The 24,624-nt window shown below is 44.0% G+C and overlaps 1 protein-coding gene across 2 annotated transcripts; it reads right to left on the bottom strand.

Moving 5' to 3' along the window:
* Nucleotides 1–377: 377 nt before the first annotated feature.
* On the bottom strand, nucleotides 378–8,834 carry LOC311524292 (cytochrome c oxidase subunit 5B, mitochondrial-like). 2 transcript variants are annotated; one of them, XM_084635240.1, is made up of 4 exons: nucleotides 8,786–8,834; nucleotides 4,004–4,074; nucleotides 2,161–2,260; nucleotides 378–666 (listed from the first exon to the last, which is right to left on the bottom strand). In XM_084635240.1, exons 1-4 carry the CDS (start codon nucleotides 8,817–8,819, stop codon nucleotides 554–556), a joined length of 318 nt encoding a protein of 105 aa, XP_084491366.1. In that variant the 5' UTR covers nucleotides 8,820–8,834; the 3' UTR covers nucleotides 378–553. The 2 variants fall into 2 exon arrangements, with proteins under 2 accessions (XP_084491366.1, XP_084491365.1); XM_084635239.1 differs by lacking the exon at nucleotides 8,786–8,834 and adding an exon at nucleotides 8,339–8,495.
* Between the last annotated feature and the right edge of the window lie 15,790 nt (nucleotides 8,835–24,624).

The raw sequence follows: 24,624 nt of genomic DNA, 5'->3' as shown, positions 1-24,624 counted from the left end.
AAACACAAAGTCCTTAAGACTCAGCATTTCTCAAAGTGGGGAGCCTGACCCAACACGGGGTAACAAGGCTATTGTAGGGGGGGTTGTGGTATTGCCACCCTTACTTTGCTGCCTTCAGAGCTGAGCAGATATAGTATAGGGTAAAAAGTACACCAGACCAGATTTCACAGGGGAGACCAGATTTTTCATAGTCCATGATGTGTTTTTCATGGCTATGAATTTGGTAGGGCTTTAGTCATAAGACTAGAAATTTATTGGAAAGGGGAGAAAGAAAACCAGCCCACATTTATTAACCAGTACTGTTAGAACACTTCTTCCTACTCTGATTTATCCTCTGTTTTATGAAGGATGATAACCTATGACACACACTTCTACAATGTTGTGCATTTAGTTTTAATTAACCGAGGGTAAAACAAGATTGGCGTTTTTAAATGAAATCCAATAGAAACCAAATATGAAGGTAGTAAATATTTTGCATGCAGATTTAAGTGCACATCATATTGTGCAGTTTAGACAAAGTGAAATCCACTTTGGGTCAGTTTAACACAGATTTTCAATGTGGGACATCATGATGGACGAGCTTGTAGTGAGCACCACATGATGGGCAACGCTGGCTTTCTCCTGCATGCAACCAGAACCAAATGACAGCAGAGTTGTCCTCCTCACCTGGTGTGAGAAAAGAAAAGCAAAATTAAATGTTCATGCCTCTTTTGATTTGTCAGATTCAAGTCTTTTGTCACATGTGCAATGAAAGCATTGTGCATTCTACAGTGCCCTGTGGGCTAGAATTCTTAACCTAGTGGGCATCCTAAAGTTTCAGTGAAGGGTTCAATAATTGAATCAACATAGAAAATGAGCATCTCTGTCTCATAGTTCCTTTTCTGATGTTAGTGGCAATTTCCATCACTGTTAGTCTATATTTTAATGTGCCATGTATTGGATATTGTGGGGGGGGGTGAAACAACAAGCGATGAACATGAAGGCTTACTTGTGGCTGAATAAGTGCATGATGATCACTCTCCCGGGGGGTGGGGGGGGGTGAGCTTTTGGGAAAACTTACATACACCTTAAAATGCTCAATCTTGCACGGGGCTGGCACCAGAGAACTCAAATAGTGCAGTTGTAGCCCTAGAATGGTCTCATGATACTTCTGTTGTCTTACTTTTACTGATTCCTTAAAAGCAGATACTGTTCAGTAACAACCACCATGATTTCTATCATTTTTGAGATCCTAACCACTATTCAAAGTGGGACCATTTTTATAACTAATGGAAATAGAATAGGGTATCTTGATTTTCATTCAGTCATGCCTCAGACACTAATTATACTAATTTCTTTGTAAGCTGATCATTACAATATACCCTTACTGGTTTGTGTCTGGTAGTGGTAGACATCTTCATCCCTGCATATGCACTACAGCAGCTATGAAGTTCCAAGCCAAGCGAGCAACTTCCCTTAACTATGGCAATTCCTTTGCTAGTATCATATTGCAACTGCCGCCCCCATATTATTTGCAGTGAATGCTACTCTTCACTTACTGGTTTTCCAGCCTCAACTCAGTTTAATGTCTAAAACACACTGGTTGTTAATGCCAGTGCTTTGATTCTCCTTATGGATAACTAGCCCCAAATAAGTGCTCTTTTATAACTAAAAATGACATTTCAGGTTGTCATCTCTCAACTTCTAAGTAAATATGCTCCAAACCACTAACTCAACATGATTTCTCCCTGGCAATGATACATACATTCTAAAGTCCAAATTATGCCTTATCTTACACACAACCCGTACTGTTTTTAGATGGTGTGCTCAGTGGTACTTGTATGACCCTCTTTCCTTCAAGATGATTGCAAAGGTGTTAACCAATCCCGAAATCAGAACTTCTTTGATACACAAGAAAGAATAGAAGCCAGCCCACTCTTAGCTATATTCACTCTACCATGTTAGCAAAAGCATGAAAAAATGAAAATGTATTTTTGTCACTAAAATAGACAGATATGACTGTATACCTATAGAGAAAAGAGAGGATCAATTTTGAGAGAACTTTTTGGAAGTATTAATGTAGATGTATTAAAACAAAAACCTACTATAATACAATTCATGTTTTATAGCTTTAGATAGTATGTGAACTAAAAACATACACCAGGTTGTTCTGATACATACAGATACAGCCTACTAGCCTCTTCTTGTTGATGGATGGAACAATATGAGGATCCTCTCTAGTTCCTGCATATCCCTTGGGTTTGAGTATGCTATATGGATCCTTGAGAGAAGAACAAAACCTGGATCTTAGTTACTAGACCAAGAACATTGTTAACCAGTAGTATCAAAGATTGTGTCACATATATAAAATAAAGGTAATTAAATTGCTGCTGTTCTGTCAGCCGAACACAGATAGATCATCTTTAGAATACCAGCATACAGGTACATGAAACTAACAGAAGGGAAGATGAGGAATGTCAAATCTTATTGGGTTAGATACCGATTTGTCAAGTGGGAGAGAGTTAATCTGCCAAAGTTATTGTACAGGGTGTCAGTTCACCTGCAAGAATCAGTTTAGAGTATCAACAATTAGTGGCAGCTTTTGTGCCACTAAAAATACGTGCTGAAATCATGACAGCATACTAGCTGCCTAAAGCACAGGGTTGCTATGTGCTATTTATAGTGCCTTTTCATGAAGGCACATTAGTCTCTCCCTAGTCAGGGTTGAACGCAGTACTCCAATACATGATTATTTTGATTCCCCCTCCTGACATCCAATAAAGGCTAATCTGCCTGAACTTTCATGTGCAATATTATGCTAAAATAGAAATATTCTGAGAAACCTGAGAGAAATGAAAAAATATTTGAGAGAGTTTTCAAAAGAATTTTCTCCTTTTTGTAAACAGTTTTGTAACTTTTACTTCTGTGAGGGTGTTTTGGCTCATCACACATTAAAACCAGCTTACTCTAGAAACTCGGTTTGTCTTGTTCTGTTGGTCCGTCTTCAAATAGTGTGAAGGGTGAGGCTTATTATTTAGGGCCCAGTCATGCTCTGCACCGGTGCAGGTCTTAAAAACAGTTTGTGCATTCTTTACAAGTCTTACTATGTCCACTAACTAGATGCAAACTTCCTAAAGGACTCTAAGAATCACTGAAAAATTAAGTCAGTTAGGCCTTGTGGGAGAGAAGGAGACCTTTACAGAAATACAGAGGAAATAATGGAGAGGCAATGTGGTCCAGTGAATTGCATGGAGGGGTAGGAGCAAGGAACTTCTAAGTTTTATTTGCTACTCTGCCACACACAGTGGCTTTATAAATTCTTATTTTCTATAAAACAACCTTCATCCTATTGGGATCCAGGAAGTGCTTTAAAACATTGATGTTGCCTCAAACATCCCTGTGAGAGGCAAATATTACAGACCATAAAACAGACATAGTGAGAGTTAAGGAAATTGTCCAAGGCAACATAATGAGTCAGTGATCAATCTCGGTTTGAAACACAGGTGTAACACCTAGTCTCATATCTAATCCAACGTAGCACATCACAGCCAGATAGTTCACTTAGGTCCCAATCCTGCAACTGGAGCTGCATGTGTGGATCATTGACCAACACAGAGTCCTCCATGTGGATGTGTGGTGGCCCAAAGGGATCCAGTTGCAGAATCAGGGCCTTAGGCTCTCCTCAACAGAAAATGGTACTTTGTAGTTGTATTGAACTTTTCATACAAGAATCTCAAATGTATATTTAATTATGCTTCACAGCCTCCTTGTAAGGAGGTAAGAATGCAAAGTTAAGGTTTAAGGGACCTTACTTCTGCATTTCCCAAATGTTTTCATACTTACAGGGTGTGAGTTAGTGTATTCTTAACTTTGAATATCTTGCCTTACAGACTTTGGTTTGTTTTTAATTAACATATTCTATTCTGCATTTCCCTCCTTCAAGTTACTGATATATTTACAACCTTAGCTCTAACGTGATGCTTTTTATTTTGTCTGAATATTAATTATTCAATATTAAACTTACCTGTCCTTTTTTCATAGCCTCTAGAGTTTTCCGTTCAAGTCCAGTTGACTGTTCCTCATCACTGGGAATACCTAAATAGGAATAAAATACAAAAGTATTCTATATATTTATCTAAAATTCAGATTCAGCTAATGATTGAAGCAAACCATTAAACCCATGTCCTGGACAGCACCATAAATAAATGTCCATTCAATTTTTTAGTTGCAAAGCATTTTTGATTGAAATAAGACATTACATAGGAATTACCATACGGATCAGACAGAGGTCCATCTAGTCCTGTATCCTGTCTCCAGTACTTGTGGCACCTTAGAGACTAACCAATTTATTTGAGCATAAGCTTTCGTGAGCTACAGCTCACTTCATCGGATGCATACTGTGGAAAGTGTAGAAGATCTTTTTATACACACAAAGCATGAAAAAATACCTCCCCCCACCCCACTCTCCTGCTGGTAATAGCTTATCTAAAGTGATCACTCTCCTTACAATGTGTATTGTAATCAAGTTGGGCCATTTCCAGCAGAAATCCAGAGTTTAACAAGAACGTCGGGGGGGGCGGGGTAGGAAAAAACAAGGGGAAATAGGTTACCTTGCATAATGACTTAGCCACTCCCAGTCTCTATTCAAGCCTAAGTTAATTGTATCCAGTTTGCAAATGAATTCCAATTTATAACATTCATAAACCAGTCGGAGAACATTTCAATCTCTCTGGTCACACGATTACAAACATGAAAGTTGCAATATTACAACAAAAAAACTTCAAAACCAGACTCCAGCGAGAGACTGTTGAATTGGAATTCATTTGCAAATTGGACTCTGAAACCTATCTCCAGTAGTGATCAGTAGTATGAGAACCCTGTCAGAGGTAGATTTGGGATAATCTGGCCCCCACATTAGATGTTAGATATTGTACTATTTACAACCACTCCATCTGACTGTTCTTTGGACATTGGTTCTTTTCACATTGCCTGGGGCCTCTTCTGGTATAACAAAGGGATAGTTCAAAGTGATCAAATCAGGGCAGTCCAGGCTACAGCCTTTGCCATATAGAATCTCCTCACAATGACTGCTTCCACAAATGAGACCATGCACCAGTTCAGACACTTACTTTTTCATTAGAACAGGTGACGAAAAATGGAAGTTTCAGCCTTGGCTGATAGTGTCCAAAAGTTAACATTTAAGGTAGCACCAGTCTCATCCCTAGTGGACAACTGCACATCTAATAGAAACCACCACCACAGCTGGTCAATCATACAATTACAGAAGGATAGGGCTGAAAGTGACTTCAAGATTCATCTTCCTAGGTAGAGGCAGAATTAAGTATACCTAGGCCATTCTTGACAGATGCTTGTCTAATGTCTTCTTAAAAACCTCCCTGTTCTAGTGCTTAACTATCCTTATAGTTAGAAAGTTTTTCCTAATATCTAACCTAAATCTTGCTTGCTGCAAATTAAGCTGATTACCTCATTGTGGACATGGAGAACAACTGATCGTTGTCATCTTCAAATACATTAAGGGCTGTTATAAAGAGTTATTTCCTTTTTCCTTCTTCAGCCTTCTCTTTACATTAAACATGCCCAATTCTTTCAACTATACTTCATAGGTCATGTTTTCTAATCCTCTAATAATTTGTGTTGCTTTTCTCTGGACACTCCAATTTATCCACATCTTTTGTAAAGAGTGGCACCCAAAACTGGACAAGAGTAATCTAGCTGAGGTCTCTCACCAGTGCTCAGTACAGTAGAACCATTACCTACTGTGTTTTACATATAACCCACCTGTCAATGCAGCCCAGAATGACATTTGACTTTTTCACAACAGTATTGTATTGTTGACTCATGTTCAATTTGTAATCCATTATAACCCCCAGATCCTTTTCTGCAGTACTGCTGCTGATCCAATTAGTTCCCATTTTGTATTTGTGCATTTGATTTTTTTCTCCTAAGAGCAGTATGCTGCACTTGTCTGTATTGAATTTATCATATTAATTTCAGACCAGTTTTCCAATTTATTAAGATCATTTTGAAATCTAATACTGTTCTCCAAAGTGCTTGAAATCCCTTCCAGTTTGGTGTCATCCACCAATTTATACATATACATTCCACACCATCCGCTAATGAACTATCCTCCTACACTGAAGTATTGTTCTTTTACAAAAACTGAAAACAACACAGTTACAAATTGGTCACTAAAACACTCACCTTCTCCCTCTGCCCTCTAGAAAAATTCCAAACCTTTAAATTCCTCCCAATATCCCCCTGTGAAAATCCCATATGAATAGATGAATCTTGCACAGCACTTTAGAGGTCAACAACTAAGGCTTCCAGATCTACAAGCTGATTTATGCAGGCAGACTCCTGCACCTGTGTGTAGTCCCATCAAAAATTAATTTTACACTGTGTGTAGTTAGTGTGACTCAAGACAAGCCTAAGGGCACACCTAAGGGAGCAGCTTGCAGGATTGGAGCTTTAGTCTTTGTTGGACCAAGAGAGAGTTCCAGAGTAAAGGGCCTCTTGTTGAAAGCATCCTACCCCTGTTTGTTAATCATTAGTAAAAGCAGCCACATACACAAAGTTTAAGCAGGATTCTTGTTCTTCCATCACATTGGTGCAGTATCAACAATTTGGCTTCCTATGTGCATCAAAGAGTCCTAAAAGTCAGAAAATTCCACTGATATATTTCCATTTTCACTCTGTCTCCTAATTTAATTAAGGTTTGTCTACATTAAGGATTTTTGCCCCAACTACATCAGTGCAAAATCCCAAATGAAGACATGTCCCCAGAGAGCATGTCTGTTGGTTTTTGTTTTGATTTGTTTTGTTTGCTTTATAGTTTTAGCCCATTTTCCAGCTTAAATCGTCTGTGTGACAGTTTATAAATCAGTAACTGGATTTGAACCTTTCTCCTTTGATGGCACCACAATGAGCTCTGACTCCGCCACGAGGCACCATTGAGCTCAATGTCACTTGTGTGTGAATGAAGGGCTTTCAGGGCTCCTGTGGCTTGGCTGAATGGCAAATAAACATAAAGTCACATCCCTAAAGCACTGGATAAAAGATTTATTTCAGTTCCAACTTAGATTCAGCACCACAGACTAATTGGCTAGAACTGCGGTGGAGGAATTTCTCTTTTGCCAAGATTGTTCACCCTCTACACACCCCTAAGGGGCTGACACCTTATCCCTTGCCCCCAGCTTCTAATCTCTTGGTCACCCGCACTCACTCCTCATTCCCAGCCATCACTCCCCTGCCCTCATTCTGCCTGGCCCACTCCTATAACCCCTACCAGCCCTCACATGCCCCTATGCACTTATATTGCCCACCGTACCAACCCTCACAGGCCCCCATGCACATATCCCCCCGCCCATTTCCAGCCCTCACAGGCCCCCGTGCACCTATCCCCCCGCCCCCTACCAGCCCTCACACACTCCCATGCACCTATTTCCCCCGCCCCCTTCCAGCCCTCATAGGCCCCCATGCACCTGTCCTGCCTGTCCCCTACCAGCCTCACAGGCCCCCATGCACCTATCCCCCGCCCCTTCCAGCCCTCACAGACCCCCATGCACCTATCCCCCCAGCCCTCAGAGACCCCCATGCACCTATCCCCCCGTCCCCTGCCAGCCCTCACAGGCCCCCGTGCACCTATCCCCCCGGCCCCTGCCAGCCCTCACAGGCCCCCGTGCACCTATCCCCCCGGCCCCTGCCAGCCCTCACAGGCCCCCACGCACCTATCCCCCCGGCCCCTGCCAGCCCTCACAGGCCCCCACGCACCTATCCCCCCGGCCCCTGCCAGCCCTCACAGGCCCCCACGCACCTATCCCCCCGGCCCCTGCCAGCCCTCACAGGCCCCCACGCACCTATCCCCCCGGCCCCTGCCAGCCCTCACAGGCCCCCACGCACCTATCCCCCCGGCCCCTGCCAGCCCTCACAGGCCCCCACGCACCTATCCCCCCGGCCCCTACCAGCCCTCACAGGCCCCCATGCACCTGTCCCGCCTGCCCCCTACCAGCCCTCACACGCCCCCATGCACCTGTCCCGCCTGCCCCCTACCAGCCCTCACACGCCCCCATGCACCTGTCCCGCCTGTCCCCTACAGCCCTCACACACCCCCATGCACCTGTCCCGCCTGCCCCCTACCAGCCCTCACATGCCCCCATGCACCTGTCCCGCCTGTCCCCTACAGCCCCCACACGCCCCCATGCACCTGTCCCCCATCCCCCTCCCAGCCCCCACACGCCCCCATGCACCTGTCCCCCATCCCCCTCCCAGCCCCCACACGCCCCCATGCACCTGTCCCCCATCCCCCTCCCAGCCCTCACAGGCCCCCCCCTGTACGCACCCCCGACGCTCATGGCTCTGGCGGGGGCCGCGGTCCGCCCGCCGCCGGGCAGGGCGCGCCGGAGGACGCGGAGCAGCAGCCGGGACGCCATGGTGCCTTCTCCGGTGCAAGGTCAGAGTCCGGCAGCTGCCCAGCGCTCACCGCGCTGACATTCCCGGCCAGCCCGCGGGAGGGGCTGGAGGCGCTCAGCCCCGGCAGCCAACCCGGGCAGGGCGAGGGAGGGCTTCCCGCGGCAGGTCGCGGCGTGTGCGGGGACGGGGGGCTGAGGCGTCCGGGGTGGGGACGGGGTCCACAGGGAGCTGGCTGCCCTGGAGGGAAGGAAGCAGCACGGGGTGCTTGCTGTCTGTCGGGCACATGACAGCTGGGGAAAGTTACTACGGTTGAGAACCGCGTTGTTTGGGGGCAGGAAGAGCAATTTCTACGTACTTTCCCTCTGGCAAAACTCACCTTTAAATAATAAATTGCTGGCTGGACTCGGCATATCAGTCTTTGCTTCCCTGTCGAAGTAGCTACTCCCAACTTTCTCCTGGGGTAGCTTATTCTGAGGGATGGGCTATTCCTCCGTTCGAATGAGCTACCTCTTCCCTCCCCCCTCCCCCCAGTTTACTTTAGCTACCCATAACCCGCGCCTCCCACCCCAGGAACTTCCATAGAAGGTAGGAGCCTAAAGACCTTTGAGGATCTGGGCCACAGCATCCTAACCGAAATCAATTTCTCCTCCCCAATTCTTCTGTCCCTTTCTTTGGACTTATGAAAGAACAAAACAAAACACAACTGCAGTATAAGCATATGGGTTACATGTGTGGGGTGTGGGCTAAACGTTTTCTGGACAAGGCCCCAGTGATTGATAGTGTTTTGGGTTCAATGTGCATAGCTACACTGGGTGGATTAATTGTAATGCATGATCTTCTCCACGCTGGCTGCAAGCTTTCTCTGGTTGCAAAACAGGATCTAAAAATGCCAGGGTAGGGACTTCAGATTGCTTGAGCAAGATAGCGAATTCTGATGGGTAGCTGATTCTAACACTACAATTCATGCACAGTTTTGTTTGGTATGATGTATCTCAAGTTTGGTAACTTAATTTGATGTTACATCTTTCCTGGGCCAATGTTGGTGCACTGGGCAGAAATTAGTTTCCTCTTTGCTGCTGCTGCTTCCATCCGCTTTAAGGTGTAGAGATCGACTGCTCTGCTCCCCATGGTAAGGGTGGTTCTTAAGGTTTCTCTTGGGCACCCTCATTTGCTCGCATCAGTTTGTTTCCACTTGAAGCTTCATATGGGAGTCTGTGTTGGCATCCAAAATACATGCCCCAGGGCTTCCTTCTGATTCTGGCAATGAGCTGCTGGTTGATTATTTCTTGGCTCTCTTTGTTGGTGATGAAGGTTTTCCAACCAATGCCTAGAATCTTTTGTAGGCACTTATTTATGAAGGTTTCTGGTTTTCTGTCTGATGTTTTGGTAGATCTCCAGCTCTCATAGTTTCAGTGTTAACATACAGCTATCTTGGAGTTGAAAATTCTGTTTTGTTCTGATGCTAGATATCATTGATTTCCATTTGTTAAATTTAGTAAATGTTGTGGATGCAGTTCCTGTCCTTGATGTCTCTTCCTTCATGAGGTAGCCATTGGCTAATATGGTAACTTTGGCAAAAAATATTTTATCTGATTTGCTGTATGTAAGAAGCTCCATTTGAGGATAATGTCCTTATGGATTCAGAGATGAGTTTTTAACAGAACATTACAACTACCAAAATATAAACTTTTGGGATTACAGTTAATTTCAAAGAGAAGATGCCAACAGAAGTAGAACTCTCATTAGTGTTTATTACCAATAACATGTATAGCTGTAAAGAAATTTTTTTTAAAAGAAATAGTCACTGACAATTCTGAGAATTTTTAGCCGTTCTTCAACTTTGGGCTAGCATTGATGCAGCTCCTCCACAGGGTAGCAATGGTGGAAGCTGGGTGGGGGGAGGGGAGAGGAAAGAAATGCTGGGTTGTTTTTGCTGTGTTTATTGGGAAAGAAAATGGCACCATATTTAGGAGGAGCTATCAGAGAGAGATAAGAAATTGTGCACATGGACTAAATGGGAGAGGTCAGAGGAGAAGAGTATTCATATAAAGGTACTTGAAGGTTAGAGAAGCAGATAATATGATAAGTGGGAAAGAGGCCAACAAGGGAAAAGCCCTGGGGAGTACCAAAATAGGGGAGGAAATAATGAATATAATGCTGAGGGATCACATAGCAAGACAGATGATGACTCAGGAAAGGACAGAGATCTAGCAGTCCAAGTCGTGTCAAGATGAGCTGGCCAAAAATTTTGCACAATTTATTCCAGTTTTTCAGTAGAAAATTGAATCCTCTTCCCCAAAAATATCCAGTATTTGAAAATTTTTCACTAACTCTTTCAGATTTTTTGAAACAGGAAAGCCAACATTTTTTAACAAACCTTTTTTGATTTTCTGGTATTTCATCCACAAACTTGGAGAATTTTAAAATTTAAAAAATTTCCATTTGGATTTTAAAGCCAATTTTTTTTTTTTACAAAGAGTTTTTCAACAAAAACATTTTGCCCAGTGCTAGACTCAAGAAGTAGGTAGCTGATGTCAACAGTCGATGAAAGATTGAGAATGATGGAGAATATACCCTTACACTCTGAAAGGAAGAGGTTAGGGTGACTTAGGACTTGTCTACAAGATTGCTTTAATGGCAACTTTTCACATTAATCCACTTTGAAAATGCTTTCATATACACAGCGTAACTCACTGTAGTGTACTAACTCTGCATTTATCGCAAACTCTGGAGTCTCGTTTCAAGTGCAAACTTTTGTTTCAAAGTGACTCTGTTGTTTGCGGGCACACAATGTTGCTAAGAACTACTTTGGCAGTCTTCCACTGGCTGTCCTACACTGCTTTGCGGGTGACCGTTACTGACTTGTCTGTTTACCTGTGCCTCCTCTCCTGCTCTGGGGCCAAATTATCCCTGGCTGTCCTCTCCCCCATTTATACGCTGGTGCATAGTCAGATTTTGTCTATTTGGTCCTGGATTCCTGTTTAATCACAATACCTGCAATACTTCAGAAGCCTTATAATGTGCTTTGAGCAGCAGCTTGAAGTCTCACCGAGACCCTGGGTCTCACTGCCTTCTGGGGAGTTGTTGGGGCAGGAATCTTTTGTGGCCAGCCACTACAGTAAAGACCATTTTGTAGTTATTGATAGGCTGATGTCTGCTATGGTCCATGACTGATACACCAAATGGTGCTGGATAAAAAGCAAACCACTCAGGAACACCTATGTTAAAATGAGGGACAGGAGGAAAACATCTAGCAGGGGACAGGTAACCTGCCAATTTTTAGAGGAACTGGACAGGATTTTATCAAACTACTGGACCACCTACCCCAGGCAGAGTGTGGAAGCTGCTGCCTGCAATCTCACTCCACACACCCCTCCTCCCCAAGGATGACCAGCAAGACTCATGAGCATAAGGAGGCCAGTGAAGAGATCTCTCTGGAAAGTCTGATCTGTTGGGACTCAGGACCCTGCTGCCAGCCAGGCTGAAGACTGATTCCTGCCCTCCAGCAACTAACTTTGATTCCCAGGCAGCAACCCAAAACAGGATGGAGGAGGCTGATCCTATGGAGGGAACCTTGACACGTACATTTTAATTTTTAAAATTATTTTACTATTAAGTTTTATTATTATGTAAGCAGAGTCAGGATGAGCTCCACCCTGACATCTGGTGGTGAGGTGTGGCAAGTTGTGGAAAAGAACTTCAGGGGCTGATCTCATTTGCATAGGCACACACACCCCGCCTAGCATGAGGCCATAACTGCCCAAATGGTCACTTTGGCTGTTGTGGGATCCCCAGTGTCTCTGTTATTGGGGGGGAAGAATAAATTGTTATTACCCTGATTATGGGAACTGTGCTTGGAACTGTACTTGGCCTTTTGTTATGATGGAGGGACTCACCATCAACTAAGTAGCACTCGCTAGGCAAGGGACATGGGTTCCAAAATCCTGTGAATTGAGAGAGGCTTGAGACAGGTATTTGTACCTGGTAGTGTGGGCCCCTTTGTGAGGGCCTGAAACACCAGTTGTACCTCTGTCTCTCTCCACTGTGGAATGTCAGAGCTAATTTTGGGTCTATTAAGAATCTTGCTACAGGTACTGTGCTGAATTCACTTTGGCCTTATGGTGCACCAGCACTAAGGCTCCCACTACTATGAGCTGAAATCACTGAGAGCTGAAATCACTGAACACTGTGTCAAGTAGTGGGGAGCCGGAAGAACTAGTGTGCAGTGGTGCTGTTCATGGATAGGCTGGTGGAGTGTTTGTGAGACGGCGAGCTGTGCGGAGCGGAGCTGTTCGTGAGACAGCGGAGTGTTCATGAGACGGCCAGCTGAGCAGAGCCGTTCGTGAGACGGCGGAGTGAAGTGTTCGTGAGACGGCGAACTGTGCAGAGCGGAGCCGGTCGTGAGACAGCGGAGCAGAGCCCTGTGGGGCAGTCAGCTTCAGAACACGTAAGGTGCCCCTTACCTCTTTCCCACCACACACAGGCACGTTTTAGCCAGACTGGGGAGCAACACTCTGCAGATGAACTTTTGAACTCTGGGTCTGGACTTTTTGAACTTTGGGTGATTTGTGGATTGCTGGACTCAAGAGATGTTTGGGTTCTGGGACTCAAGAACCCGAGGGAAAGGATGTGGCCCAATTTGCTGGGGTGGGTCTTTGCTCATGGTTTGGTTAAAGAACACTAGTTGTGGTGTTTCCCCAATTTAATGCTGATGTCGTTTACCTCATGTTATTAAAGATTCTCTGCTACACCGAGACTGTGCTTGCGAGAGGGGAAGTATTGCCTCTTTGAGGCGCCCAGGGGGTGTGTAAGATTTTCCCAGGTCACTGGGTGGGGGCTTGAGCCAGTTTTGCATTTGCTTTGATGAGAGGGAACCCCTCTGTACTGAACCCGGCCCTTGCTGCTATCAACTTGGCCTGGCAGAAGGGTTACAATTAATTATTATTATAATGCTATACTATCATGCTAGCTTCTGTTCCGGGTGCCCCATGGCTGCAGCCATTGCAGATGAATGTCCATGTCCGTCCCTCGGCCCATGCTGTCCATTCTCCCACCTCTCTTCCTCCCACAGTGGTACCCCTTTCCAAAGTGATGGCTGCTCTGGCTGGACAGATGGTCTCGTCTTATGCTAAAGCCCCAACTACCAACTGTTCTCAGGCCCATGCTGAGAAAGGGACATGTCCATGTATCTATTTTTTCCCCCTTCCCTCAGCTGTTGTCCCTGGTTTTGCCTCTTGCCCCCCCAAAAAAACTTGCACCAAAACCATACACAACCAAAAATAAAATGTGTTCACCACCTCAATATGGCGGCCAGCATGACACAATGGCAGTCTTTTCCTCACCCGCTCCCATAAGAGATTCAAATAAGGAAAACATTATTTTGTGTGAAATGTAACGTTTATGCAGAAAGTGATAACAGGAAAAGAAGTTTGATTGGTGTTCTCATTTTACATGAGGTAGACATGGACATTGCATGCCTGTAAAGCCACAAAGAGTACAGCTCTTCTGTAAATGCCCTGGAACATGCATCGTTACAGACTGGTATCAGTGAATGCTTCAAGTAATCATCGCAGGACCCTATCTATTTTTCTCTGCACTTTCAACATGTCTGCGGGGGAGAGAAAGCAAAATTTAAGGCTAAGAAATTGCTTCGTTTTTGTTAGGAGATTATGAGGAAAAGCCACACAGCCTTTCCCTCCAGTATAGTTCATGACTCCCTTCCACTTTGCGGGGGAGGGGGAACCAACCATCTTGGTGAATCATTTCACAGTGTATCTTGCTGGAATGTTTTTTTTGAATAAGGCCAGTCACAGACTGCTAGTCACCCACCTCAATGTATCATCATCCAGAGTCAGAACAGCCTACAGGGGATGTAGAGTACTGTTAAGCTCACCCCCAGATTCACCTGATAACCCCTCCTATACCATATAAGCAGCTCCAAGGTAATGCAAATCCAGATGATGAAGATAATTCCCACCCCAGCCTCCAAGTCACAATGGCAAAACCACACAGCATGTACGGCATAGACAAAAATCCCAGTGCACACATCACTTACTGTCTCTGAGATTCCCCCAAGTCTGGGAGGAATCTCAGAATGGAAAAGCCAGAAATGCATGAAAAAAGAATGCTATTACAGCCTTCTTAGAATATAAACAAATAACAACTACTTGCCTTTAAAAATAAATAATAATAACCCCACAGCTATGGCACTGCACTGGCCAGATACTGAGGAGTAAGGCTGAGGGGGAGAAAATGGGAAAACTTGTGATAAAATGTTTGCAGACATCGTTACAGAGTCCAAAAAAAAAAAAAAAAGAAGAAGAAAAAGTGGAGAGGTGGAAGCAATAACTGAAGACAGGGAGGGAAACTGATAAGGAGCTTTCCAGGGAGATCATTGCAGTGGCAAAGGACAGCATGGCAGGTGCTAAAGAAAACGTTGCCATGGCCAAAGGCAGAATGGAGAAAGACACAAGATGCAGAGGCAATGCAAAGCCAAAAGGCCCTGTTGCAGTGCTTGTTACCAGCAATGCAGTACTGCAGACCAGCATCCAGCCATGTTATACAGCACAGACTACTGTAAACAAACACCCCCCACCCCATTCTTGCACCACTGCTCTCAGAGGACATTCCCTTCCTAGACCCCAGCCTAGGACACCAAGAACTATGGCACTTGGGACCCCAGCAGTCTTTTGATCCCTCTACCATTCTGGTAACTTTGACATGGCACTCCATGTCCGAAGTTCCACAAAACAGAAGAGAAAAAGCCAAGATGTATACTTGCCTGTGACTTTAAGCCCAACACCTCACTTGCATTGTGCCCTGCACGGCACTGTTACATTTTGTTGTTGTTGTTTTTTCACTGCTGGTTTGATGAAAGTGTTCTTTGTAATTAGACAAGATTGGTTCTTTTTTAGTATATCATTTCAGTGGAAGAACATAAGAATGGCCATACTGGGTCAGACCAAATGTCCGTCTAGCCCAATATCCTGTCTTCCGACAGTGGCCAATGCCAGCTGTCCCAGAGGGAATGAACAGAACAGGTAATCATCAAGTGATCCATCCTCTCTTGCCCATTCCCAGCTTCTGGCAAACAGGCTAGGGACACCATCTCTGGAAAGCTAATGTGGTCTTCGTATGCATCAGGCGAGGTATTTCCAGTAGAGATAAGGAGGTTTTAGTACCATTATACAAGGCTCTGGTGAGACCTCACCTGGTATACTGTGAGCAGTTCTGGTCTCCCATGTTTAAGAAGGATGAATTCAAACGAACAGGTACAGAGAAGGGCTACTAGGATGATCCGAGGAATGGAAAACCTGTCTTATGAAAGGAGACTCAAGGAGCTTGGCTTGTTTAGCCTAACTAAAAGAAGGTTGAGGGGAGATATGATTGCTCTCTATAAATATATCAGAGGGATAAATACCGGAGAGGGAGAGGAATTATTTAAGCTCAGTACCAATGTGGACATAAGAACAAATGGATATAAACTGGTCATTGGGAAGTTCAGACCTGAAATTAGACGAAGGTTTCTAATCATCAGGAGTGAAGTTTTGGAATAGCCTTCCAAGGGAAGCAGTGGGGGCAAAAGACCTATCTGGCTTTAAGATTAAACTCGATAATTTTATGGAGGAGATGGTATGATGGGATAACATGATTTTGACAATTAATTGATCTTTAAATATTCATGGTAAATAGGCTCAATGGCCTGTGATGGGATGTTAGATGGGGTGGGATCTGAGTTACTACAGAGAATTCTTTCCTGGGTATCTGGCTGGTGAATCTTGCCTATGTGCTCAGGGTTTAGCTGATCGCCATATTTGGGGTCTGGAAGGAATTTTCCTCCAGGGCAGATTGGAAGAGTCCCTGGAGGTTTTTCGCCTTCCTCTGTAGCATGGGGCACGGGTCACTTGCTGGAGGATTCTCTGCTCCTTGAAGTCTTTAAACCACGATTTCAGGACTTCAATAGCTCAGACATAGGTGAGAAGTTTTTCGCAGGAGTGGGTGGGTGAGATTCTGTGGCCTGCATTGTGCAGGAGGTCAGACTAGATTATCATAATGGTCCCTTCTGACCTTAATATCTATGAAATCTATAATAGCCATTGATGGACCTATTCTCTATGAATTTATCTAGTTCCTTTTTGAACCCTGTTATAGTCTTGGCCTTCACAACATCCCCTGGCAAGGCGTTCCATGGGTTGACTATGCATTGTGTGAAAAAATGTGTCCTTTTGTTTGTTTTAAGCCTGCTGCCTATTCATTTCATTTGGTGACCTCCTAGTGTTTGTGTTATGAGAAGTAAGTAACACTTATTTACTCTCTTTGCAGCAGTCATGATTTTATAGACCTCTATAATATCCCCCCTTAGTTGTCTTTTTTCCAAGCTGAAAAGTCCTAGTCTTATTAATTGCTCCTCATAGAGAAGCCATTCCACACCCTCTAATAATTTTTGCCCTTTTCTGAACATTTTCCAATTCCAGTATATCTTTTTTGAGATGGGGCGACCAGATCTGCATGCAGTATTCAAGATGTGGGCATACCATGGATTTATATAGAGGCAATATGATGATATTCTTCAAGTGATTGCTCATGTGTATTCCACAATAGGCATGCGTGCTCACCACATGCACCGATGTCAGAAGTTTTTCCCATAACAGTACCAGTAGGGGAGCGCCCCTAGCAACCCCTGGAGTGGTGCCTCCATGGCACGGTATAAGGGGCACTGCGCGCTCCCCCCAACTTCAGTTCCTTCTTGCCGCCAGTGAAAGTGCTTCCAAGTTGATCTACTCCAGCTTTGCTGCAGCTCTTCCCCAGAACTCTTGTTCGTTCAGAGTATGGTACCTGTAGTTAATAGTTTGATTAGTTTTAGTTTAGATTAGTTAGTGCGCCTGGGCTGGGACATGACCCGCGCCCCGGGTTTTAAGTCAAGCGACACTTGTAGGCGACCGATGCCAGTAATTCGTCCACGTGGACTGTTTACACTGTTTGGGTGAAACCCATCTCAGCGATTGCTGCAAGATTTGCAAATCGTTCAAGCCTCGGACTGAGAGAGAGAGAGACATTAGGCTCCAGGCCATCCTGATGGAGTCGGCGTTGACCCCAACTCAGCACACTGCTCCAAATTGGCACCGGGTACCACGATGTTGGTGTGCAGTGACCCCCCAGTGCCATCTACCAGTTGGCATCGCTCCCCATCCGTGGGGCATGCCAAGAAGGCTAAGAGGAGGCCTTCTCCACTGCAGCACCAGAGCAAGACTGATGGAGAGGCTAGACCCACGTTGGGCAGTCCTCGGTCCCCATCGGCCTCTAGGCCTCTGACTCAGGTCGAGCAGAGTAGCCCGGCCCATTTGGAGCAGGCTTCCCTGGATGTCCAGATGCCCTGCATGCCAGAGGCCCTGCAAGTGGCCCAGGAAGTTATGTGCATGCCGGTTCCAGCACTGCTAATGTTGGCCCCACAGTCCAGAGGCAAGCTGCCGCTGGGATCTCTGCATTCACCTCGACTTGGTATCGGTCGTGGGAATATTCCCAATGCTGTTCGCCGCTCAGCAACCATCCCATGTGTAGTCCATGCAGGTCGCTGTCGACCCCCACCAGGTTGTCTGGCTGGGTTCCGACTGACAGAGACTTCAGGCACTGCTCCACCTCGAGGAGCGGACACCGACGGGACTGAGGCAGATGACACTGAAGGTCCTCGTCTCAGAGGGGCTATAGTAGCCAGTCGCGACACAAACGTTGACGCCATTCCTGTTCGTCGTCTCGCTCCAGGACCCCGCCATGGCACTGCTCCCACAGCCCTGGGTGTCAATCGCCATTGCCTCCTGTCATGGATCCGCCCGCTGGAGCCAATCGCAGAGCAGCTACTATAGGCGGTATCATTCCTCCACGTCAGGATCACACTCTTGTGGTGGGCACTGCTCCTGGTGCCGCCACTTCTCCCGGTCTGGGGACAGCAGCAGGTCGTATGTCAGCCTGGCCTCCCTTCACAGTCATCCATCGATGGGTCAGGCCAGACAGCCTGCTCTGCCGGTGCCACAGAAGGCAGCCTCCATGGTGTCCATGAGAAGGGCGTTGTGGCTCCTGCTGTCTGGGCTGTCCAGTGAGGCACAGAGTTCCTTGCAGGACCTCCCATTTGATGGCAAGTCTCTTTTTGTGGAACAGACGGACATAAAATTGCATGGCCTGAAAGACTCCCACATGACCCTCCAGACATGAGCAACACATCTCGAAGAACACCAGTTATGGAAAAGGTAACTGTCTTTTTTCTGTCTTATTATCTATCCCTTTCTTAATATTTCCCAACATTCTGTTTGCTTTTTTGACTGCCCTTTTACATTGAGCGGATTTTTCAGAGAACTATCCATGACTCCAAGATCTCTTTCTTGAGTGCTAACAGATAATTTAGATCCCATCATTTTATATGTATAGTTGGGATTGTGTTTTCCAATATGCATTACTTTGCATTTCATCTGTTTGTAACATAATAGGTTGGTTAATAATTAAAAAAAATTAAAATTCATTCATAAGGAGTCAGTTAATTTTACACCTAAAATAATATTTGCACTAATTCATAAGGTTTTACAAACATGTTGGCAAAGACACAAGGTACAATAGGAATTGCCACAACATTGTACTTCCACCCACCATAAACAACACTGAACTACACAAAATACTTCCACCTCCCTCCAGGGGTTAACAGCTAGATGTCCAACTGCACAATTTCAGGCCTGAAACTCAAAATAAGAACAGGCACCACTGACAATATTGCCCCAGCTGTTTGCATTTTGTATTGGATGCCTTGCTGGCTGTTCAAACTGCTGAGCAAATCTTTGCACTTTAGCTCACACCCACTGCTTTCCTCCTTACTCTTACAAACACTGTGGAAAATACAACATGCTGGTATAATCTTTGGCATGTTTTTTTCTGCTGTGTCCAACCTGTTCCAGAGTGCCGTCTACCTTTCAAATAACCAAATGCACTGTTCACGGTCATCCTGCAACTACTGAGGTTGTAGTCAAACTGGTCCTTCCTTCTGTACAAGAGGCCTGTGAATAGTTCATTAGTCAGGGAAGCAGAGGGTAAGCTGAGTCCCCAAAGAGCAATGACCACACCATCAACGTCCATAGTGTTTCCAGGAATAAACAGTCCTTTCTCTGTTAATTTAAATAGAGCTGAGTTCTGAAAGATCCTAGCATTGTGGAACCTTCCTGACCACCCAGAATTTAACCAAGCCTTTGGAGCACCATGGAGAAATATGCCTGCTTGTTTATGAATTCTAAGCCCTAATGGTGGGGGGAGGGGTAAATAGTATGCATGGGTCCCATCAATTGCTTCGATACAGTTTGGGAATCCCCTATGTGCAAAGCCATCAATAACCTCCTGAGCATTACCAAACTTTGTAACTTTAAAATTGTGACTGGTGTGGAGAAAGTGAATAAGGAAGCGTTACTTACCCCTTCACATAACATAAGAACCAGAAGTCACCCAATTAATAGGCAGTAGATTTAAAACAAACAAAAGGAAGTACATCTTCACACAGTGCACAGTCAACTTGTGGAACTCATTGCCAGGCTATGTTGTGAAGGCCAAAACTATAAGAGGGTTCAAAAATGAACTAGATAAGTTCATGGAAGAATCAATGGCTATTCATCAAGATGGTTAGGTTTGTAACCCCATGAGCTGGGTGTCCCTAGCCTCTGATTGCCAGAAGCTGGGAGTGCATGATGGGATGGATCACTCGATGGTTGCCTCTTCTGTTCATTCCCTCTTAAGCAACTGGCATTTGCCACTGTCAGAAGACATGATACTTGGCTAGATGGACCAGTGGTCTGGCCCAGTATGGTCATTCTTATGTTCTAACCCAGTGCAACAGTACCTTTTCCATGGCATCACACACCTGCATGACAATGGTCCCAAAGCTGATTTCACCACACCAAATTGGTTCATACAGATCAACTGCATTCAGGAGTGGATAGCTTCTGGATGACAGTTGCAATCAGCTTGTTCTTGAGTATGGGGCACCGCATGTCAGTATACTGCTTCTGCAGCTCCCGGGTTAGTTCAGCTCATCGCAGGTAGTCATCCCAACTCTACAGAATGATCTTTTCCCACCAATCCATGCTGGTTTTCCAAACCCAGATATGGCACTGCATGCTGTGAAGATGCTTCAGGAACTGGTCCTCTGCTATGAATTGCTTGGGATCATCTTCTTCCTCATCCACATCCCAATTCCACTGCTACTGAAGACCCTCCTGATACTAAAGGAGCTGCTGCTGCCACCATATCATCTGCTCACTTGTGCAGATGGTGAAGTCCAAAGTCAAACTCATCTGGCTTTACGTGCTGAAATACATGCCAAGCAGCCTCTATATATTTGAGGTTGACAGCAATGTCATGGAGCAGTTGGGTCCATGCTGGCCAACAACAATTCAAAAATGGCACTAGCCCAACCATAAAGGAGGTAAAGGATGAAGACAGCTGAATCATGGCATTTTTAAAAATTTGAACTAGCCTGGCATCTACTATGCATCCCATAATGCACACTCAGCACCAAAGGCCCATGGGATATCCTCTAAGAATGCCATGCCGTCAGTCCATAGCACACCACATGTACTTACAGAGGACACACCAGCCCTAGTGCTGAGGCTTCCGTGTGGCATGTTATCTGATGTACAGCAAAAAGTTGGGTGTTGTGTAGACAAGCACTTAGTGAGGGCTGTTTCAGTGGAATGGATATAAAGGTGAGGGTTAGAGTAGGGGAAGTCAAGGCATTGGGCAAGAAAAACTGCACAAAGATCTTAAAAATAAAAAAGAAGAGGGAAATAGGTTGATAGAGATGTCAGGCTGAGTTAGGTCACATTAACAGCCCAAAGGTTAAAGTAACTGACATGCATATAGAAGAAGCTGGAGATCAGAAACTCTGTTTTAATTTGCCTGGATATACACATTAAGGACCCAATCTAAGTTGTTATAGGGTTCATATAAACTCCTAATAGACAGACAATGGGTAATGGCTGAGTTAAATTTAAGAGTATAAATTGTTGCTAAAAGTTACAAATGTATAGATAAGTACTCTGTTTTTCATTTGCATGTTGTGAAAAGATAAGGAAGGTCCTTAAAGTGGATTTGGAAAATAGTTAGCTCTTCAAAGAGTGACTTTTAAATCTTAAAATGGTAGAGAACAGAAAATGACAATCAGCAATATCTTTTGGATTTCTGGACATTAGAGTCATTAGAATGCTGATCACTCGGCAAACATGAAGAACTATGAGAATCAATATTTTTTTCCTGGAAATTTGTCCTGTAACTCTAGCTAAAATATGTGAACTTAATTCCATTGATAAAAATGTTTAATAATGTAGTCACATGCTATAGAAAAGTAGTGTGCAAAATGGAGGGAGAGGGTAGGATTTGTTTTGAGACTCAGCTTCTGCCAAAATATTGCTGGAACAGAGCCATTAAGGAGCAGAAGCAGCATTTGCTACTGAGTCAGAGATAAAAACAGATATGACAGCTCTAACTTAATTTTCCCCCATATCTATTATTAGTTCTCACTCTCATCTGTAAAGCACTTTCATAATTGTATGATTGATGTGTAAAAATCTCAGTGCCTTCTTATGCTTTTATTGCTACACTTCCAGATTAATGTTATTAATTTAATCTGGTTTGCAATAAATGGTGGTTGTATAATTTCAGGATGCCATAATTAAGTTCACAGATAGAATAGGATGGCTCAGGGAAGAACATTCCCTTCCCTCCACTCCCCCCACAAGCTGTTATTTACCAATATAATATATACATGCACTTGGCATCAATTTTCAGACTATATTTCATAGGATGGAGGAATCAAGGAGTTCAAATTCCCCATCTGCCAATTTCCACCTGAGATCACAAGAGCATTCAGCATAAACCAATGACGCTTATTCAGCATCCTAATTTTCCAACTGCTGCTTATGCTTTTCCCACCCTCCAGAAAGTGCAAGCCTTAGTTCAAGAATAACACAAAGACTGTTCACTTCAAATAAGAGTAAACAGGGCTGTGTTCTGGTAATACACTGTAATTTGCTAGTGTAGACAATCGTCATGAAGGTAGAGTGGAATGCTAGTCGTGAAATGAAAGGCTCTGAATTCAGATAGAAGCCCTTAGCCAGTCACAGTTGCTTCAGGCTTGTCAGTTTAAATGCTCTGACTTTACAGTACTTTTGAAGAACAATGTGCCTCTGTATTTGATCTTCTTACCACTGTCTTCTTTTATTTGGTCTCAGGATAGCAAGTCCCACACAAGGACTTGGACAAAATAGTAAGAGGTTACATGCAGTTACACTTCATCCAATATGTTAACACCTGCCTTGGGGTATACAGAAGTAAAAAAGCCCTTTAAAGGAAGAGTAAAACACTGGATCTTACCATTCCCTAACTTAAAAAACAAACCACCCAATACCATAAATCTGGGGTGAGTTATTGCTAACTTCTAATTGGCTAGATTGCTAGTCTACACAGTTACATACCTGTAGAGCAGTTACTTTGCAAAAAGCTGGTCTTGGGTACTGTGCTGAATGTAGTGACCAAAACAGATGTCTGCTAATGTAGGTGTGTTCATTTATTGATGCCCACCTTCAACTAAACGTTTTCATAGCTTGCTGTATGTGAAATAAGGCACAGGGAGGATGGTTCTGACAAAAAGCTACCACAGATTATGTTGGATCATATTAAAGAAGTTCTGTATTAAAATCACAAATGAGTTTGATGCCCCATAGTTCAAATTCCAGGGTATTACTAATTAAGGTCTCTTGGTTTTGGTACTGTTTCTCTCCCTCTATGTGTGAAACTTGCAAGCTGCTAACAGTGTTAGTACATTCTAAGACAGTCTGTTCTCAAAGCAATTCACAGAGAGAGAGACTCAAAACAATACTCTAACAGAAACAGCACCCAGAGACTCCCCGCCCTTTTGTTGTATTAACAATTGTGATTAAAATAGAGATAGAGGATGTATGTGGATGGATGCTTGGTGTGGATAATAACTGAATGATCAGGGAGGTGCCAGCCTAAGAATCCAGTGTCCATCGGCTGAAGAAGGCATCAAGTGGAAATAACCAGAGGACCCCCCGGAGGGCAGACTGGAATCCACCCAACAGCCTCAAGAATGGGAGAACCAAAGAACAAGATAGCACATTCCTGACAGCTCCAAGATGTTATCTGCTGATTGATTCAGCAACAGCATGATGAAGCAATTCCCATAGACTGGCATAGGAAGAAATTCCTATAAAAATAGACTCTAAAAAGTGAGAACTTTGGGGTCTGATTCTGCAAACCAACTTCCAGGAGCATCAGATGAGCATCTGACAAGGCCCTGCTCCCTCCTCATGTCCAGGCCACCTGGCCAGTGGCTTGGCATAAGCAACTCTAAGGCTGGTAACTATGATAACAACCTTGCAGAACCTGTGTGTGTGTGTGTGTTTGTATGAATGAATGTGTGAATAAATATGAGATTGAATGGAATGTTATAACTATAACTAACTGCTTACTATGATTCTTTCTGTATTCACAATAAATGTGGTATTTTGCCTTTTTCCCTTTAATAAGATCCTGCTGGTTTTTATTTTATTGGTACAACAGTAACAGCTGTCTTTACTGTTTAAGAGGTTAAAGATTTCATGGAAATTGACAGTAGGCTATTCAATCTCCACTCCTGCATTCTTTTCCAAGGGGCCACTCAAGGGGTAAGGGGAAAAAAATTCTTTGTCACGACTGTATCTCTTCTACACAGAGAAGCTCTTGCACCAGCACTTAGCTATCTTTTCACATTCACTGAAATAAACTGTAAGGGAGAAAAAGAGCCACAATAAATATGTTTCACAGCCTGCACTTGTAAATAGTTCATATGACATCAGTTGACAAATTTAGAACTTTTATAAGATACGTTAAAGCTCTGTACACAAATTCTTAACAGGGACAAAGTCAAATGACAATTTTAATAGACTTTAGAACAGAGAGTGTACGAGTATAAAACACTGGTTTGTATTTCAAAAGTTGCAGGAAGAGAACCAGTCATTTTAAACAGTCTTCTACAAAACATATGCCAGTAGATTACATAAAAGACACTATATACAATATAAAAGAGCAGAAAACAATCCTCACTGTAAAAATAATTTAAAACAAAATCTTTCAATTTAAAATATCTCCTATAACACAAACTAATACATTGTGACATGCAAGTGAAAATTA

This window comes from Lepidochelys olivacea, assembly GCF_965140295.1.
Source record: "Lepidochelys olivacea isolate rLepOli2 genome assembly, chromosome: 7".
NCBI classification, from domain to species: domain Eukaryota; kingdom Metazoa; phylum Chordata; order Testudines; family Cheloniidae; genus Lepidochelys; species Lepidochelys olivacea.
Note: the sequence above shows the minus strand (reverse complement) of the source record. Positions and strands in the feature narration are given on the sequence as shown.

Excerpts from the sequence above, each read along its gene's own strand:
- LOC311524292 (XM_084635239.1), bottom strand. The coding sequence starts at position 8,429 with ATGGCGTCCCGGCTGCTGCTCCGCGTCCTCCGGCGCGCCCTGCCCGGC. Across the intron at positions 4,075-8,338 it reads CAGAGCCATGAGCGTCGGGG|GTATTCCCAGTGATGAGGAA; the intron begins GTGCGTACAGGG and ends ATTCCTATTTAG. Across the intron at positions 2,261-4,003 it reads AGGCTATGAAAAAAGGACAG|GATCCATATAGCATACTCAA; the intron begins GTAAGTTTAATA and ends TCTTCTCTCAAG.